This window comes from Mauremys reevesii, linkage group 14 (assembly GCF_016161935.1).
Source record: "Mauremys reevesii isolate NIE-2019 linkage group 14, ASM1616193v1, whole genome shotgun sequence".
Classification (NCBI taxonomy): Eukaryota; Metazoa; Chordata; order Testudines; family Geoemydidae; genus Mauremys; species Mauremys reevesii.
This window is the reverse complement of record NC_052636.1, coordinates 13,800,406-13,819,414: the sequence shown is the minus strand read 5'-3', so window position 1 is coordinate 13,819,414 and position 19,009 is coordinate 13,800,406. Positions and strand designations below refer to the sequence as shown.

Genomic DNA, 19,009 nt, shown 5'->3' with positions numbered 1-19,009 from the left:
GGTGTGGGGGGGAACGGCCCCCAGCCCGGCCCGGCCCGCCCCATAGCCAGTGCCCCCTGCTCCCCCCCGTGGCCAGCGCTCCCTGCTCCCCCCCGGCTAGCGCTCCCTGCTCCCCCCGTGGCCAGTGCCCCCTGCTCCCCCCATGGCCAGCGCCCCCTGCTCCCCGTGGCCAGCGCCCCTGCTCCCCGTGGCCAGCGCCCCTGCTCCCCCGGCGCCCCTGCTCCCCGTGGCCAGCCCCTGCTCCCCGTGGCCAGCGCCCTGCTCCCCCGGCCAGCGCCCCTGCTGTCCCCGTGGCCAGTGCCCCTGCTCCCCGTGGCCAGCGCCCCTGCTCCCCCGGCTAGCGCCTGCTCCCCGGCTAGCGCCCCTGCTCCCGGCTAGCGCCCCTGCTCCCCATGGCCAGCGCCTGCTCCCCGGCCAGCGCCCCTGCTCCCGGCTGGCGCCTGCTCCCAGCGCCCCTGCTCCCCATGGCGCCCCTGCTCCCCCGGCTAGCGCCCTGCTCCCCATGGCCAGCGCCCTGCTCCCCGGCCAGCGCCCCTGCTCCCCATGGCCAGCGCCCCTGCTCCCCTGGCCAGCGCCCCTGCTCCCCGGCCAGCGCCCCTGCTCCCCGGCCAGCGCCCCTGCTCCCCCGGCCAGCGCCCCTGCTCCCCGTGGCCAGCGCCTGCTCCCCGGCCAGCGCCCTGCTCCCCCTGCTCCCGGCTAGCGCCCCTGCTCCCCGGCCAGCGCCCCTGCTCCCCGGCCAGCGCCCCTGCTCCCCGGCCAGCGCCCCTGCTCCCCCGGCCAGCGCCCCTGCTCCCCCGGCTAGCGCCCCTGCTCCCCATGGCCAGCGCCCCTGCTCCCCAGCGCGCCTGCTCCCCGGCTAGCGCCCCTGCTCCCCGTGGCCAGCGCCCCTGCTCCCCCGGCCAGCGCCCCTGCTCCCGGCTCGGCCAGCGCCCCTGCTCCCCGGCCAGCGCCCCTGCTCCCCGTGGCCAGCGCCCCTGCTCCCCGGCCAGCGCCCCTGCTCCCCGGCTAGCGCCCCTGCTCCCCCGGCCAGCGCCCCTGCTCCCCCGGCCAGCGCCCCTGCTCCCCGGCTAGCGCCCCTGCTCCCCGGCCAGCGCCCTGCCCCAGTGGCGCGCCCTGCTCCCCCGGCCAGCGCCCCTGCTCCCCGGCCAGCGCCTGCTCCCCAGCGCCCCTGCTCCCCTGGCCAGCGCCCCTGCTCCCCCGGCCAGCGCCCTGCTCCCCCGGCCAGCGCCCCTGCTCCCGGCCAGCGCCCCTGCTCCCCGGCCAGCGCCCCTGCTCCCCCGGCCAGCGCCCTGCTCCCCGTGGCCAGCGCCCCTGCTCCCAGCCAGCGCCCTGCTCCCGGCCAGCGCCCCTGCTCCCCGCGCCTGCTCCTGGCCGTGCCCCTGCTCCCCCTGGCTAGCGCCTGCTCCCAGCGCCCCTGCTCCCCCGCCAGCGCCCCTGCCCCGGCGCCCCTGCTCCCGGCCAGCGCCCCTGCTCCCCGGCTAGCGCCTGCTCCCCATGGCCAGCGCCCCCTGCTCCCCCCGGCTAGCGCCCCCTGCTGTCCCCACAGGTTCACCTGCCGCGGCCTCTTTGAGCGCCACAAGCTGCTCTTCAGCTTCCAGATGTGCGCCAAGATCCTGGAGACCTCGGGCAACCTCAAGATGGACGAATACAACTTCTTCCTGCGGGGGGGCGTGGTGAGTGCGGGCGGCGGCTGCTCCCCACCAGGGGGCGCCCTCCTCTCCTCTCCTGCCCTACGGCCTGGGAGAGCGCCCCCCGCGCAGCGGCCGCCGTGCCCCAGGGGGCGCTAGGGGGCGCTCGGGGGCAGGGAGCGGGGCGGGGACTCAGCAGGGGTGCTCTCCCCTGGCAGGGGCTGGCAGGGGCTGGCCCAGGCAGCACTAGGGGCGCCAGGGGCAGGAGCGGGCAGGTGGCTCAGCAGGGGCTCTCCTGGCAGGGGACTGGCCCCATGGCGGCGCTAGGGGGCGCTGTGGGGCAGGGAGCAGGGCGGGGGGCTCGGCAGGGGGCGCACACCCCTGGCAGGCAGGGCTGGCCTCAGGCGGTGCTAGGGGCGCTGTGGGGCAGGGAGGGCGGGGCTCAGCAGGCGCTCCCTGGCAGGGGGCTGGCCCCAGAGTGGCACTAGGGGGCGCTGTGGGGCAGGGGCAGGGGCAGCAGGCGCTCTCCTGGCAGGGGCTGCTAGGGGCGCCAGGGGCAGGGGGCTCAGCAGGCGCGCCCCTGGCAGGGGCTGGCCCCAGGTGGCACTAGGGGCGCTGTGGGGCAGGGGCAGGGCAGCAGGGGCGCTCCCTGGCAGGGGCTGGCCCCAGGTGGCACTAGGGGCGCTGTGGGGCAGGGGCAGGGGCAGCAGGGGCGCTCTCCCTGGCAGGGGCTGGCCAGGCGGCACTAGGGCGCTGTGGGGCAGGGGCGGGGCAGCAGGCGCTCTCCTGGCAGGGGCTGGCCCCTCTCCTGGCAGGGGGCTGGCCCCAGGGCGGCACTAGGGGGCGCTGTGCTGCTGGAGGTGAGAGCAGCCCAGCGGTGCTGCCCCCCGGTGGTCAGTAGCTTCGCCAGGTGGGGCCGGCTTTGCCCTCTGGGGCAGGGCTGGCCCCAGGGCGGCACTAGGGGGCGCTGTGCTGCTGGAGGTGAGAGCAGCCCAGCGGTGCTGCCCCTCAGCTGACCCCAGGTGCTGGACCGGGAGGGGCAGATGGACAACCCCTGCGGCGGCTGGCTGGCCGACACCTACTGGGACAACGTGACCGAGCTGGACAAGCTCACCAACTTCCACGGCATCATGAACTCCTTCGAGCAGTACCCGCGGGACTGGCACCTCTGGTACACCAGCGCCAAGCCCGAGAGGGCCCCGCTGCCAGGTCAGCGCGGGCACGCAGCCCGGACGCCTGGGTCCTCGCCCCGGCCCTGGGAGGGGAGGGGGGCTGGGAGCCCGGACGCCTGGGTTCTCTCCCCAGCTCTGGGAGGGGAGGGGGGCTGGTGGGTTAGAGCGGGGGCTCTGGGAGGAGGGGGCTGGGGCTGGTGGGTTAGAGCGGGGCTGGGAGCCAGGACGCCTGGGTTCTCTCCCGGCTCTGGGAGGAGTGGGGCTGGTGGGTTAGAGTGGGGGGCTGGGAGCCAGGACTCCTGGGTTCTCTCCCAGGCTCTGGGAGGGGAGTGGGGGCTGGTGGGTTAGAGCAGGGGCCTGGGAGCCAGGACTCCTGGGTTCTCTCCCGGCTCTGGGAGGAGGGGGGCTGGGGGCCAGGACTCCTGGGTTCTCTCCCCGGCTCTGCGAGGGGAGTGGGGGCTGGGAGCCAGGACTCCTGGGTTCTCCCTGGCTCTGGGAGGGTAGTGGGGGCTGGTGGTTAGAGCAGGGGGGGCTGGGAGCCAGGACTCCTGGGTTCTCTCCCTGGCTCTGGGAGGGGAGTGGGGGCTGGTGGTTAGAACAGCGGGGGCTGGGAGCCAGGACTCCTGGGTTCTCTCCCCAGCTCTGGGAGGGGAGTCGGGGCTGGTGGGTTAGAGCAGGGGGGCTGGGGGCCAGGACTCCTGGGTTCTCTCCCCAGCTCTGGGAGGGGAGTGGGGGCTGGTGGGTTAGAGCAGGTGGGGCTGGGAGCCAGGACTCCTGGGTTCTCTCCCCGGCCCTGGGAGGGGAGTCGGGGCTGGTGGGTTAGAGCAGGGGGGCTGGGGGCCAGGACTCCTGGGTTCTCTCCCTGGCTCTGGGAGGGCAGTGGGGGCTGGTGGGTTGGAGCAGGGGAGCTGGAGCCAGTGTGGAGGGGGCACCACAGCTCTCTCCCCACTGCCTCCTGGCCCCCTCTGGCTCCTCGGGCCCCCCCCCCCAGCAGCCTGCTGCCCTGGGCAGACCCCTGAGCATGGGGCCGCCCCGCCAGCCACCTCCCGTCCCCGTGCCGCCCCCCGCAGGCGAGTGGGAGAACTCCTGCAACCAGATGCAGCGGATGCTGGTGGTGCGGTCGCTGCGGCCGGACCGCGTCGCCTTCTGCGTCACCTTCTTCATCGTCTCCAACCTGGGCTCCCAGTTCATCGAGCCGCCCGTGCTCAACATGAAGTCGGTGAGCGGGCGGGGGAGGCTGCGGAACTCCCCGCCGCTGGATGCCTCTCCACGGGGCCCCCGGGGCCCCCTTTCAGATGTGTGCTGGGGGCGGGGTAGTGAAACCATTGTCTCGGGGGGGCCGCCCGGCTCCCTGAGAGGACCCCTCCCCTACCCGCACCATGGCAGACGGGCCCGAGGGGCTGGTCCCGGGGGGCAGGGAGGAGGTGGGACGCCAGGGTAGATGGGCCCGTGGGGCTGGTCCCGGGGGGCAGGGAGGAGGTGGGACGCTGGGGCAGACGGGCCTGTGGGGCGGATCGAGGGGGGCAGGGAGGAGGTGGGACGCCGGGGTAGATGGGCCTGTGGGGCGGATCGAGGCGGGCAGGGAGGAGGTGGGACGCCGGGGCAGACGGGCCCATGGGGCGGTTGAGGGGGGCAGGGAGGCAGGACGCCGGGGTAGATGGGCCCGTGGGGCAGATCGAGGGGGGCAGGGAGGAGGCGGGACGCCGGGGCAGACGCACCCGTGGGGCGGATCGAGGGGGGACGCCGGGGTAGACGGGCCCGTGGGGCGGATCGAGGGGGGCAGGGAGGAGGCGGGACGCCGGGGCAGACGGGCCCGTGGGGCGGATCGAGGGGGGCAGGGAGGAGGCGGGACGCCGGGGCAGACGGGCCCGTGGGGCGGATCGAGGGGGGACGCCGGGGTAGACGGGCCCGTGGGGCGGATCGAGGGGGGCAGGGAGGAGGCAGGACGCCAGGGCAGACGGGCCCGTGGGGCGGATCGAGGGGGGCAGGGAGGAGGCGGGACGCCGGGGCAGACGGGCCCGTGGGGCTGATCCAAGGAGGCGGGATACCGGGGTAGATGGGCCTCTGTGCCTCCCCAAACCGGCCTCCCCCCCCACAACCTCCCCAGCACACGGGGCAGCCAGGATCCCTGCCCCCCTGCAGGTGGTGGAGGACTCCACGCCCCGCACCCCCCTGATCTTCGTGCTGTCCCCCGGCGTGGACCCCACCTCCTCGCTGCTGCAGCTGGCCGAGCAGTCGGCCATGGCCCAGCGCTTCCACGCCCTGTCACTGGGGCAGGGCCAGGCCCCCATCGCCACCCGCATGATCCAGGAGGGGGTCCGGGACGGTGAGTGTGTCATTGCCCCTCTACTGCCAGCAGCGCCCGGGGAGCCTCGCCTCCCCCAGGAGCCTCTGCTGCCATCCGACCCCCCCACGCCGCCTCGCCCGCGCTCCCCGCACCGCCTCCCACCGCAGGGCTGGCGCTGGGGGGCCGGCCCAATGCCGGGGGTCGCTGCCGAAGGCGACAGACCGGGGGACCCCCTGCCCCAGGCTCTGTCAGGCCCTGATGGTCCGTGTCGTTGGCTGGCCCCTAATGCCACGCGGCTCCCTGTGCCCCCGGGGCTGGGGGGCAGCGGGCGCAGGGGTGGGGGGCCAGCCAGTGCGTCCAAGCCAGAGCCCAGAGAAAGATCAACCCGCCAGGAGGACCCTGCCCCACGGGAGGCCGTGTCTCCAGTACAGCTGGGGGTGGGATCCGGGGAGGGGCTGGGCCCGGCTGGCGGGGACCCATGGCTGGGATCCAGTGAGGGGCTGGGCCCGGCCGGCCGGGGGGACCCATGGGTAGGATCCGTGGGTCGGATCTGGGGAGGGGTTGGGCCCAGCCAGCCGGGGGGACCCATGGGTGGGATCCAGGGAGGGGCTGGGCCCGGCCGGCTGGGGACCCGTGGGTGGGATCGGGAGGGCTGGGCCCAGCCAGCCGGGGACCCGTGGGTGGGATCGGGAGGGGCTGGGCCCGGCCGGCCGGGGGACCCGTGGGTGGGATCCGGGGAGGGGCTGGGCCCGGCCGGCCGGGGGACCCGTGGGTGGGATCGGGGAGGGGCTGGGCCCGGCCGGCCGGGGGACCCGTGGGTGGGATCGGGGAGGGGCTGGGCCCGGCCGGCCAGGGGGACCCGTGGGTGGGATCGGGGAGGGGCTGGGCCCGGCCGGCCGGCCGGGGGACCCGTGGGTGGGATCGGGGAGGGGCTGGGCCTGGCCGGCGCGAACCCCAGCGTCCGGGAGGCCCACTCATCGCTCCCCTGCGCTCGCCGACAGGGAACTGGGTGTTCCTGGCCAACTGCCACCTCTCGCTGTCCTGGATGCCGCAGCTGGACAAGCTGGTGGAGCAGCTGCAGGTGGAGGAGCCGCACCCGGCGTTTCGCCTCTGGCTCAGCTCCAGCCCCCACCCCGACTTCCCCATCTCCATCCTGCAGGCCAGCATCAAGATGACCACGGAGCCGCCCACGGTGAGAGGGGCCCCCGCCCCGCCCCGCCCTGCGCCCGGGGCCCGCGCTGAGCCCCTCTCCCTCTCCCTCTCCACGGCAGGGGCTGAAGGCCAACATGAAGCGGCTCTACCAGCTGGTGACGGAGCCGCAGTTCGGGCGCTGCACCAAGCCGGCCAAGTACAAGAAGCTGCTGTTCGCCCTCTGCTTCTTCCACAGCGTCCTGCTGGAGCGCAAGAAGTTCCTGCAGCTCGGCTGGAACGTGGTGTACGGCTTCAACGACTCCGACTTCGAGGTGCGCGGGGCGCCGGGGGCGGGGGGGCGGCCGCGGCCAGACCCCACGGGAACCACCCCCGAGCCAACGGTAACAACCCCCCGAGCCAACAGTAACCACCCCCCAGTACCCCCGGAGCCAACGGTAACCACCCAGCCAACGGTAACCACCTACCCCGAGCCAACGGTAACAACCCCGAGCCAACGGTAACAACCGTACCCCGGAGCCAACGGTAACAACCCCCGGAGCCAACGGTAACCACCCCCCGGTACCCCCGGAGCCAACGGTAACAACCCCCCGAGCCAACGGTAACAACCCTCCTAGCCAACAGTAACCACCCCCCGCCACCCCCGGAGCCAACGGTAACAACCCCCGGAGCCAACGGTAACAACCCCCCGGTACCCCCGGAGCCAACGGTAACCACCCCGAGCCAACGGTAACCACCCCGCCACCCCGAGCCAACGGTAACAACCCCCGGAGCCAACGGTAACCACCCCCCGGTACCCCCGGAGCCAACGGTAACAACCCCCGGAGCCAACGGTAACCACCCCCCGGTACCCCCGGAGCCAACGGTAACAACCCCCCGAGCCAACGGTAACCACCCCAGTACCCCGAGCCAACGGTAACAACCCCGGAGCCAACGGTAACCACCCCGGTACCCCCGGAGCCAACGGTAACAACCCCGAGCCAACGGTAACACCCCTGCCACCCCGAGCCATGGTAACAACCCCCAGTACCCCCGAGCCAACGGTTACAACCCACTGCCACCCCCGTGCCAAGGGTATCAACCCGCCAGTACCCCCGGAGTCAACGGTAACAACCCCCTGCCACCCCCGAGCCAACGGTAACAACCCCCAGTACCCCCGAGCCAACGGTAACAACCCCCTGCCACCCCGAGCCAACGGTAACAACCCCCAGTACCCCGAGCCAACGGTAACAACCCCTGCCACCCCGAGCCAACGGTAACAACCCCCAGTACCCCGGAGTCAACGGTAACAACCCCTGCCACCCCGAGCCAACGGTAACAACCCCTGCCACCCCGAGCCAACAGTAACAACCCCAGTACCCCGGAGTCAACGGTAACAACCCCTGCCACCCGCCGAGCCAACGGTAACAACCCCCGAGCCAACGGTAACAACCCCAGTACCCCGAGTCAACTATAACAACCCCTGCCACCCGGACCAACGGTAACAACCCCGAGCCAACAGTAACAACCCCAGTACCCCCAGAGTCAACTATAACAACCCCTGCCACCCGAGCCAACGGTAACAACCCCGAGCCAACAGTAACAACCCCCAGTACCCCGAGTCAACTATAACAACCCCTGCCACCCCCGGAGCCAACGGTAACAACCCCCCGAGTCAACGGTAACAACCCCAGTACCCCGAGTCAACTATAACAACCCCCTGCCACCCGCCGAGCCAACGGTAACAACCCCCCGAGCCAACAGTAACAACCCCCCAGTACCCCCGGAGTCAACTATAACAACTCCCTGCCACCCCCAGAGCCAACAGTAACAACCCCCTGGCACTCCCAGAGCAAACGGTAACAACCCCGCCAACAGTAACAACCCCCAGTACCCGAGTCAACTATAACAACTCCTGCCACCCCAGAGCCAACAGTAACAACCCCTGGAGCCAACAGTAACAACCCCTGGCACTCCCAGAGCAAGCGGTAACAACCCCCACCACAGCGAGAGCCAACGGTAACCACCCCTGCCACCCCGAGCCAACGGTAACAACCCCGGAGTCAACGGTAACAGCCCCAGTACCCCCGGAGTCAACTATAGCAACCCCCTGCCACCCCCCGAGCCCAGGGCCGCCCAGAGGGGGGGGGCAAAGGGGGCAATTTGCCCCGGGCCCCGGGTTCCGCAGGGGCCCCCAAGAGAAGAGCGGAGACTCCCGCCTCCGCCCCTCTCTTGGAGCCTCAGCCTCCGGCCGAGCCCCTGAGCCCCGCTCAGAGCGGCGTGGTGAGGGGGCGGGGCTGGGAGCTCCAACGGGGCCTGAGCCCCGCCCCACTCAGAACAGCGTGGGGAGGGGGCGGGGCAGCTGCCTCCGCTCGGCGTGGAGCTCACAGCCCCCCCCCCTCACCACGCGGCTCTGAGCGGGACGGAGCTCAAGCCCCGCCGGAGACGCGCTCGGGTAAGAGGCTGAGGCTGGGGCCGGGGGGGACCCGCCGCCGCCGCCGCCGCCGAAGCGCAGCCCGGTCTTCGGCGGCGGGGGGCCCCTTCTGTTCCGGGACCCGCCGCCAAAGTGCCCTGAAGGCCCGCGGTGGGAACCCCGCCGCGAATTACCGCCGAGACCGGGCTGCGCCGGCGGCGGGTCCCGCCGGCGGGGCACTTCGCGGCGGGTCCCAGAACGGAAGGGCCCCCGCCGAAGACCCCAGGCCCCGGAATCCTCTGGGCGGCCCTGCCCAAGCCAACGGTAACAACCCCGGAGTCAACGGTAACAACCCCCAGTACCCCGGAGTCAACTATAGCAACCCCTGCCACCCCGAGCCAACGGTAACAACCCCTGGAGTCAACGGTAGGAACCCACGGAGCCAACGGTAACAACCCCCCGGCACTCCCAGAGCAAACGGTAACAACCCCACCACAGCGAGAGCCAACAGTAACCACCCCCCGGCACCCCCGGAGCCAATGGTAACAACCCTCTGCCACCCCCAGAGCCAACGGTAACGAGCCAACAGTAACAACCCCCCGGCACTCCCAGAGCAAACGGTAACAACCCCCCACCACAGCGAGCCAACGGTAACAACCCCCTGCCACCCCCAGAGCCAACGGTAACAACCCCTGGAGCCAACAGTAACCACTCCCCGGCACCCCCAGAGCCAACGGTAACAACACCCCGCCACAGCTAGAGCGAACGGTAACAACCCCCCCGCACTCCCAGAACCAACGGTAACAACCCCTGGAGCCAATGGTAACAAGCCCCCGGCACTCCCAGAGCAAATGGTAACAACCCCTGCGGTAACAACCCCGGCACCCCCGGAGCCAATGGTAACAACCCCTGGAGCCAATGGTAACAACCCCCCGGAGCCAATGGTAACAACCCCCCGGCACTCCCAGAGCCAACGGTAACAACCCCCCACCACAGCAAGAGCCAACGGTAACAACCCCCCGGCACCCCCAGAGCCAAAGGTAACACCCCCCCCGCACGCCCAGAGCCAACGGTAACCACCCCCCCCCACCCCGAGAGCCAATGGTAACCACCCCCCGGCACCCCAGAGCAAACGGTAACAACCCCCCGCCACAGCAAGAGCCAACGGTAACAACCCCCCGGTACCCCCGGAGTCAATGGTAACAACCCCCCAGAGCCAACGGTAACCACCCCAGAGCCAACGGTAACCACCCCTGGCACTGCCAGAGCCAACGGTAACAACCCCCCAGTACTCCCGGAGCCAACGGTAACAACCCCTGGCACTGCCAGAGCCAACAGTAACAACCCCCCGGCGCCAACAATAACAACCCCAGCACCCCAGAGCCAATGATAACCACCCCTGCCACCACCGGAGCCAACGGTAACTACCCTCCGGCATCCCCAGAACCAACGGTAACAACCCCGGCACCCTCAGAGCCAACAGTAACAACCCCGGCACCCCTGGAGACAACGGTAACAACCCCCCCCCTCAGCGAGAGCCAACGGTAACCACTCCCGGCACCCCACAGCCAACGGTAACTACCTCCCAGCACCACCACCACCAGAGCCAACGATAGCCACCCTCCTGCCACCCCAGACCTTACAATAACAACCCCGCAGTGTTAGACCCTACAATAACAACCCCCCGCCGCCACCACCACCCACAGACCCTACAACAACAAACCCCTGTGTGTTCCCCCGTCAGACCCTACAACAACAAACCCCCGGGTGTCCCCTATCAGACCCTACAATCACAACCCCCCTCCCCTCCCAAGACCCTGCCATAACAACCCCCCACGAGGGCCCCGGGGCTCCCTGGCAATAGCGGCCCTGCGGGCCCGGTGCCATTGGCGTGGTGCCGCCTGCGCCCCCCAGGTGTCGGAGAACCTGCTGAGCCTCTACCTGGACGAGTATGAGGAGACGCCCTGGGACGCCCTCAAGTACCTGATCGCCGGCGTCAACTACGGGGGCCACGTGACGGACAGCTGGGACCGGCGCCTGCTCACCACCTACATCAACGACTACTTCTGCGAGCAGAGCCTGGCCGCGCCCTTCTACAAGTACGGGGGCCGGGGCGGGGCCGGCGCGGCGTCTACCCCCCGCCCGCCGGCGTCGGTGCCGCGATCCGCCCTCGGTTCCTGCCTGGCGTCCCAGCCCCCTTCCCGTGCCGGGGTCGGGGTAGCTCCGCTTGACTCTGGCTCTCCGGGATCCGGCTCCCCCTGGTCCTTCCCGGCTACCTCCGGGTCCCGGCTGCGACGGGTTCGGTCCCCGGGGCCCCCTTGGGACTGTCACCCGACGTGCCGACCCTGCCAGCCTGGGTCTCCAGAACCCTGCCCTGCCGAGCCAGACACGCCAGCCCGCTGTAGCGCGCCCCCAAAGCCGCAGGTCTCCTGTCTCCAGCACCCGGACCCCCAGCTCCCAGTGGGCTCCGACCCCCAAAGAAATCCGCTTCACTCTGTGTAAAGCAGGGACGCTGAAATCGCCGGGGGGGGGGGTCGTGGGGCACCCGAGGGACCCGGCTCAAAGGAGGCCAAGAGCAGTAACTGCGGTGCTTCGAGCTGTACCCCCCTCATGGGTGCTCCCCTGCCTGCTGGGGGGCCGGGGGAGAGGGTGGGGGCCGAGCAGTCGCGAGCCCTGACCCCCCCCCCGTGCCCCCAGGCTGTCGGTGCTCGACACGTACTACATCCCCAAGGACGGGAACCTGGCCTCCTACCGGGAGTTCATCAGCATGCTGCCCGGCATGGACCTGCCCGAGGCCTTCGGCCAGCACCCCAACGCCGACGTGGCCTCCCAGATCACCGAGGCCAGGACCCTCTTTGAGACCCTGCTGTCCCTGCAGCCCCAGATCACGCCCAGCGGGGCCGCCGGGCAGAGCCGCGAGGACAAGGTACCCGGCGCGCTAGACGGGCGGCTGCTGGGTGCTGCCAGCTGGGCCTGGGGGGCTGCTCCCAATCGGGCATCGCCACCGACTCTCCAGGCTGCCTGCAGACTCAGGGAGCCGCCCGCGGTTCTGGGGCGAGGGGGCTCCATCCCGCGGGGACGCCCCCCCGGTCCCCGCCCACCCGCGGTTCTGGGGCGAGGGGGCTCCATCCCGCGGGGACGGCCCCCCGGTCCCCGCCCACCCGCGGTTCTGGGGCGAGGGGGCTCCATCCCGTGGGGACGCCCCCCCGGTCCCCGCCCACCCGCGGTTCTGGGGCGAGGGGGCTCCATCCCGCGGGGACGCCCCCACTGTCCCCGCCCACCCGCAGTTCTGGGGCGAGGAGGCTCCATCCCCCGGCGCCCTCCCCCAGGCCCCGGCTCACGCCCCCCCACACCCGGCAGGTCCTGGAGCTGTCAGCCGACGTGCTGAGCAAGATCCCGCAGGAGCTGGACTACCGGGGCACCCAGAGGGTGCTGGCCGACGACCCGTCGCCCCTCAACGTGGTGCTGCTGCAGGAGATCCAGCGCTACAACGCCCTGCTGCAGGTCATCAGGTCGGTGCCGCCACCGCCGGGCCTGGGGGGCGCGAGGCTCAGCTGTTACCCCGCCCCCGGGACGGCCTTTCCGGGGGGCTGTGCAGTGCCCCGCCTCCAGCAACCCCCTGCCCAGCCCTCCTGGCCGCTCCGGCCCCCAGGCTCTGCCCGGGCCCGAGGGGGCTCCTGGTGGGGAGCGAGGAGGGGGGCAGCGTGTGGGGCCGGCCGGGGGGTGGGGGTCCCGCCTGAGCTGTGGCCTCCCCCTAGGTCCTCGCTGGTGGAGCTGGAGAGGGGCATCCAGGGGCTGGTCGTCATGTCCACCGCCTTGGAGGAGATCTTCCACTGCATCTACGACGCCCGCGTGCCCCCCATGTGGGAGAGGGTAAGGGGGCCCCCCGCCCTTCCTGGGGGCCCAGGGACTCCCCACTGCTGCCCTCCCAGGGGGGTCTGGCTTTGGGGCCACCGGTGGGTCCATTGGGACGGTTCCAGCCCCCCCCATCAGATCTTCAATTGCTGCCCGTGGGGCATGGGCGGGGATGGAGGAGCACCGCCCCCTTTATCGCCCCCACGCCCCCTCTGGAGAGGGTGGGGGAGCTCCCGCGAGATTGGTGCCTCAGTTTCCCTGGGTGTGAAAGTCTCCAAGCGCTGGGGGGTGAGTGATGCCGAGCTGGGCCGTGCGCCCCCCCCGCCCCCCACAGCCCCTGTGCTCTGCCCCCCACAGGCCTACCCCTCGCAGAAGCCGCTGGCCGCCTGGACCCGGGACCTGGGCCAGCGGGTGGAGCAGTTCGCCCGCTGGGCCGAGACGGCGCATCCCCCCGTGCTCTTCTGGCTCTCGGGGTTCACCTTCCCCACCGGGTTCCTGACGGCCGTGCTGCAGGCAGCCGCCCGCCAGAACAACGTGGGTACCGCCCGGACGCCTGGGTTCTCTCCCCGGCGCTGGGAGGGGAGCGGGGGCTGGTGGGTCAGAGCAGGGGGGGCTGGGAGCCAGGACTCCTGGGTTCTCCCCGGCTCTGGGAGGGGAGTGGGGGCTGGTGGGTTAGAGCAGGGGGGCTGGGAGCCAGGACTCCTGGGTTCTCTCCCGGCTCTGGGAGGGGAGTGGGGGCTGGTGGGTTAGAGCAGGGGGGCTGGGAGCCAGGACTCCTGGGTTCTCCCCGGCTCCGGGCGGGGAGTGGGGGCTGGTGGGTTAGAGCAGGGGGGGCTGGGAGCCAGGACTCCTGGGTTCCCTCCCAGGCTCTGGGAGGGGAGTAGGGGCTGGTGGGTCAGAGCAGGGGGGGCTGGGAGCCAGGACTCCTGGGTTCTCTCCCTGGCTCTGGGAAGGGAGGCTGGTAGGTTAGAGGGTGGGGGGCTGGGAGCCAGGACTCCTGGGTTCTCTCCCTGGCTCTGGGAGGGGAGTCTGGAGGCACCTGGGGCAGTTCCCAGCCCAGCTGGGGGGCGGGGGGACTCCTAGGATGGGGGGGCGGGTCCATCCCACCCGTCTCACTGCCCCCCAACCCCCCCCAGATCTCGGTGGACACCCTGTCCTGGGAGTTCATCGTCTCCACGGTGGATGACAACAACCTGGTGTATCCGCCCAAGGTGCGTGGCTGGGGCCAGAGCCCATGGGGGCGGGTGGGGTCCCCCCGGGATGGCATTGGGGGGGGGCTGTACCTGGGGTGATGCTCCCTGCCCCCAGGACGGCATGTGGGTCTGGGGGCCGTACCGGGGGGGCCGGCTGGGGGGGCGTACGGGGGTGACGCTTTCTGCCCCCCAGGACGGCGTGTGGGTCCGCAGGCTGTACCGGGGAGCCGTGCCAGGGTGACGCTCTCTGCCCCCCAGGACGGCGTGTGGGTCCGGGGGCTGTACAGGGGTCCGGCGGGTGGGCCGTGCCGGGGTGACGCTCTCTGCCCCCCAGGACGGCGTGTGGGGGCGGTACCGGGGGGCCGGTAGGAGGGTGGGCCATGCCTGGGTGACGCTCTCTGCCCCCCAGGACGGCGTGTGGGTCCGCGGGCCGTACCGGGGGGCCGGCGGGGGGGGGCCGTGCCGGGGTGACGCTCTCTGCCCCCCAGGACGGCGTGTGGGTCCGGGGGCCGTACCGGGGGGCCGGCGGGGCCGTGCCGGGTGGCGCTCTGCCCCCAGGACGGCGTGTGGGTCCGGGGGCCGTACCGGGGGGGCCGTGCGGGGGTGAGGCTCTCTGCGCCGCAGGACGGCGTGTGGGTCCGGGGGCCGTACCGGGGGGGCCGTGCGGGGGTGACGCTCTCTGCCCCCCAGGACGGCGTGTGGGTCCGGGGGCCGTACCGGGGCCGTGCCGGGGTGACGCTCTCTGCCCCCCAGGACGGCGTGTGGGTCCGGGGCCGTACCGGGGCCGTGCGGTGACGCTCTCTGCCCCCAGGACGGCGTGTGGGTCCGGGGCTGTACCGGGGCCGTGCGAGGTGACGCTCTCTGCCCCCCAGGAGGGCGTGTGGGTCCGGGGGCGGTACCGGGGGGGCCGGGCGGGGGTGAGGCTCTCTGCCCCCCAGGAGGGCGTGTGGGTCCGGGGGCTGTACCGGGGGGGCCGTGCCGGGGTGACGCTCTCTGCCCCCCAGGACGGCGTGTGGGGGCTGTACCGGGGGGCCGGTAGGAGGCAGGGCCATGCCCGGGTGACGCGCGCTGCCCCCCAGGACGGCGTGTGGGTCCGGGGCCGTGCCGGGGCCGTGCGGGGTGACGCTCTCTGCCCCCAGGACGGCGTGTGGGTCCGGGGCTGTACCGGGGCCGTGCAGGCTGACGCTCTCTGCCCCAGGAGGGCGTGTGGGTCCGGGGCTGTACCGGGGCCGTGCGCGGAGGTGACGCTCTCTGCCCCCCAGGACGGCGTGTGGGTCCGGGGGCCGTACCGGGGGGGCCGTGCGGGGGTGAGGCTCTCTGCGCCGCAGGACGGCGTGTGGGTCCGGGCCGTACCGGGGGCCGTGCGGGGTGACGCTCTCTGCCCCCAGAACGGCGTGTGGGTCCGGGGGCTGGCGGGGGCCGTGCCGGGTGACGCTCTCTGCCCCCAGGACGGCGTGTGGGTCCGGGGCTGGCGGGGCCGTGCCGGGTGACGCTCTCTGCCCCCCAGGAGGGCGTGTGGGTCCGGGGGCTGGCGGGGGCCGTGCGGGGTGACGCTCTCTGCCCCCAGAACGGCGTGTGGGTCCGGGGGCTGGCGGGGGCCGTGCCGGGTGACGCTCTCTGCCCCCCAGGCCGGCGGGTGGGCCCGGGGGCCGTACCGGGGGGGCCGTGCCGGGGTGACGCTCTCTGCCCCCCAGGACGGCGTGTGGGTCCGGGGGCCGTACCGGGGGGGCCGTGCGGGGTCGACGCTCTCTGCCCCCCAGGACGGCGTGTGGGTCCGGGGGCTGTACCGGGGGGGCCGTACGGGGCTGACGCTCTCTGCCCCCCAGGAGGGCGTGTGGGTCCGGGGGCTAGCGGGGGCCGTGCGGGGTGACGCTCTCTGCCCCCAGGACGGCGTGTGGGTCCGGGGGCTGTACCTGGAGGGCGCGGGCTGGGACAAGAAGAACTCGTGCCTGGTGGAAGCGGAGCCGATGCAGCTCGTCTGCCCCCTGCCCACGGTGCACTTCAAACCCGCCGAGAGCAAGAAGAAGAGCAGCAAAGGTGGGGGTGACGGGGAGGGCTGGGGTGGGGGCAGGTTTGGGGGCTGGGGTGACAGGGGTGGGGCTGGGGTGGGGGCGCTGAGGGGGTGGGGGCACTGCCCGTGAGGGGAGGGTCTGGGGTGGGCTGATGGGGAGAGGTCTCAGGGTGGGGGCATTGATGAGGAGGGGTATGGGGGCGTGGGGCTGAGGGGGGAGAGGTCTCAGGGTGGGGGCACGGATGGGGAGGGGTCAGGGGGGCGCGGGGCTGAGGGGGGAGAGGTCTCAGGGTGGGGGCACGGATGGGGGAGGGGTCAGGGGGGCGCGGGGCTGAGGGGGGAGAGGTCTCAGGGTGGGGGGGCAGCCTGGCTCCGCCCCTGACCCCTCTCCCGCAGGGACCTACGCCTGCCCCTGCTATTACTACCCGAACCGGGCGGGCTCCGCCGGGCGCCCCTCGTTCGTCATCGGGGTGGAGCTGCGGGCCGGCGCCGCCCCCCCCGACCACTGGATCAAGCGGGGCACCGCCCTGCTCATGAGCCTGGACAGCTGAGCCCCCCCCGCAATAAACCCGGCCGGGCCCGTGCCTCAGTTTCCCTGCTTGTCCCGGGTCCCCGCGTCGTGCTGCTGAGGCCAGACTCGAACCCAGCTCTGCCCCCCCCCCCGCGGGCCCGGCGTTCCCCGGTAGCCAGGGGCCGGGTCGGCTCGGGGCCCCCCCACCGGAGCGGCTGCTCGTCGTGTGGGGAAACTGAGGCCCGGCGCAATCCCAGCAGTTGCCGCCAGGGAGGGCTGGGGGAGCAGCTGCCCCATGGGGCCCTGGGCTAGTGGCCGTGGTACCCACCGGCAGAGCCGGGGCAGGGGGGCGGGGTAACCGCGGGGGGGGGCTCTGCCATGCTGGGGAGGGTGAGATCCCCCCACAACCCTGAACCCCCCATGTCAGCGCCCTGCCCCCTCCCCAGCCGCTATGACACCCCACTACACGTGGGGGGGTTTAGAGACGCTGTGACCCCCCCCACACACACACATGGGGGGTAGAGAGGGTGTGACACCCCATACACACGGGGGTAGAGAGGGTGTGACCCCCCCCACACACGGGGGGTAGAGGCGCTGACACACACACGGGGCTGTAGAGACGGTGTGACCCCGCACACACACACACACGCAGATGGGGGGGGGGTAAAGACGCTGTGACCCCACACACACGGGGCAAGTAGAGGTGCTATGAAACCCCCCTACACACATGGGAGTATAGAGATGGTGTGACCCCACACACACACACACAAACCGGGGGGTGTAGAGATGGTGAAACCCCCCCTCACACACACACACACACACACGGGGGTGTAGAGATGGTGTGACCCCCACACACACACAAACCGGGGGGTGTAGAGATGGTGAGACCCCCCCCTCACACACACATGGGGGTGTAGAGAGGGTGTGACACCCCATACACACGGGGGGTAGAGAGGGTGTGACCCCCCCCACACACAAACCGGGGGGTGTAGAGATGGTGTGACCCCCCCACACACACACACAAACCGGGGGGTGTAGAGATGGTGAGACCCCCCCTCACACACACGGGGGTGTAGAGATGGTGTGACCTCCCACACACACACCGGGGGGTGTAGAGATGGTGTGATCCCCCCTCACACACACACACACACGGGGGTGTAGAGATGGTGTGACACCCCCCCACACGCAGATGGGGGCGGTAAAAATGCTGTGACTCCCCCCCCCACACACACACGGGAGGGTAGAGGCGCTGACACACGACGGGGTAGACGGTGTGACCCGCCCCCCTGCACACACGGCGGGGGTAGAGATGGTGTGACACCCACACATGGGGCTGGAGAGACGGTGTGATCCGACACACACACAGCTGGGGGGTAAAGACGCTGTGACCCTCCCACACACGGGGGGGAGAGACGGTGTGACCCCCCACACACAGTTGGGGGGGTTAAAGACGCTGTGACCCTCCCACACACGGGGGGGGGAGAGACGGTGTGACCCCCCCCACACAGATGGGGGGTTAAAGACGCTGTGACCCTCCCACACACGGGGAGAGACGGTGTGACCCCCCCCACACAGATGGGGGGGTTAAAGACGCTGTGACCCTCCCACACACGGGGGGGGGAGAGACGGTGTGACCCCCACACACACAGATGGGGGGTTAAAGACGCTGTGACCCACGCACTGGGGTAGAGGCGCTGTGACACCCCCCCTACACACACGGGTGGGGGGAGGGGTAGAGCCGCTGTGACTCCCCCTCCGGCGGGGGGGGTGCAGGGGGCGGGGCGGTTTGACTCCGGTTTGGCTCCGGAGGAAGCACCAGCTTGAGCCGCAAGGCGAAGCCCGGAGCCGGGGCCCGAACTGCGCCACGGCCCGGCCCGGCCCCGCCCCGCCCCCAGCCGCCCGGGGATGGGGGGGCGCGGGCTGCGGGCCGCCCGGCTGTCAATCAAGGGGCGTCGGAGGGCGATGGGGGGGCGCCCCCGCCCCCGCCCCCGCCCGGCTGCAGCGGAGCGACCCGCGCGCAGGTAACGGGATGGGGGGGGCGGATGCACCTTTCGATGCGTCACATCGGCGGGGGGTGGGGGTGGGAGCGTGTGGGGGGCGGTCGGGGGGGAGCAGGCAGAGCCGTGCAGGCAGAGCCGGCGGGAGTGGGGTGCAGGGGCCCAGCCCCCCCCTCCAGCTCCCCCCACTGGTCCAGCCCGGAGCCCCCGCCTGGAGCTAGCCCAGACCCCCTCCCCGGGTCCAGCTATTCCCACCCCCAGCGCCCACCCACACCTGGCATCCGCCCCCCCCAGAACCCCGCATCCAGCCCGCACGCCCCGCCCCCCGGCTCTGGCCCCGCCCACAGGAACACCTGGAACCCGACCCCGCGCCTGGCAGTGCGAGTTTTCCAGCCATTTCTGATTGGGCAGCAGGGTGTCAATCTCGCCAGCTCAGCCAACCGGGCGTCAGGGACCTGGGGGGCGGGGCCTCACGCCTCACCGTGATTGGTCAGAAATCTAGCGCGGGCAGAGCCGTGAAGCCTGGGGCCGGGTGGGAGCTGTTCTCACATTTGCCCACCAGAGGGCGACAGGTGACCGCGCGACCGAGCCGCAGGGGAACGCCCCCCCCCCGAGCGGCCAGTCCCGGCCTGGGGGGGGTCCCCGCCCCCCCCCAGCCTGCGTCCTGCTGAGCTGCGACATCTCGAGCCAGAATCCACTTTCCTTCCACGCCGAGTCTGGGAGGGCAGTGGGGCCTGGTGGTTAGAGCAGGGGGGCCGGGAGCCCGGACTCCTGGGTTCTCTCCCTGGTGTTGGGAGAGGAGTGGGGTCTGGTG

The 19,009-nt window shown here is 72.2% G+C and overlaps 2 protein-coding genes across 3 annotated transcripts in view; both read left to right on the top strand.

The window, feature by feature from the left end:
- DNAH2 (dynein axonemal heavy chain 2) overlaps nucleotides 1-16,255 on the top strand; it is a 115,300-nt gene extending 99,045 nt beyond the window's left edge. Inside the window, exons 75-88 of one of the 2 annotated variants that reach the window (XM_039500056.1) lie at nucleotides 1,547-1,673; nucleotides 2,651-2,837; nucleotides 3,871-4,019; nucleotides 4,943-5,126; nucleotides 6,089-6,279; nucleotides 6,359-6,550; nucleotides 10,543-10,727; nucleotides 11,326-11,554; nucleotides 11,989-12,140; nucleotides 12,387-12,501; nucleotides 12,841-13,017; nucleotides 13,620-13,694; nucleotides 15,563-15,713; nucleotides 16,084-16,255. In XM_039500056.1, coding sequence (XP_039355990.1) covers nucleotides 1,547-1,673; nucleotides 2,651-2,837; nucleotides 3,871-4,019; nucleotides 4,943-5,126; nucleotides 6,089-6,279; nucleotides 6,359-6,550; nucleotides 10,543-10,727; nucleotides 11,326-11,554; nucleotides 11,989-12,140; nucleotides 12,387-12,501; nucleotides 12,841-13,017; nucleotides 13,620-13,694; nucleotides 15,563-15,713; nucleotides 16,084-16,238 — 2,269 coding nt within the window. In that variant the 3' untranslated portion in view covers nucleotides 16,239-16,255. The remainder of the gene's footprint in view (nucleotides 1-1,546; nucleotides 1,674-2,650; nucleotides 2,838-3,870; nucleotides 4,020-4,942; nucleotides 5,127-6,088; nucleotides 6,280-6,358; nucleotides 6,551-10,542; nucleotides 10,728-11,325; nucleotides 11,555-11,988; nucleotides 12,141-12,386; nucleotides 12,502-12,840; nucleotides 13,018-13,619; nucleotides 13,695-15,562; nucleotides 15,714-16,083) is intronic. The other variant, XM_039500057.1, reaches the window with a different exon arrangement.
- Nucleotides 16,256-18,017: 1,762 nt separating this feature from the next.
- The window catches only part of KDM6B (lysine demethylase 6B), a 65,628-nt gene continuing 64,636 nt past the window's right edge, over nucleotides 18,018-19,009 (top strand). Inside the window, exon 1 of the mRNA XM_039499682.1 lies at nucleotides 18,018-18,219. The gene's annotated coding sequence lies outside the window, so the exon portion shown is untranslated. The remainder of the gene's footprint in view (nucleotides 18,220-19,009) is intronic.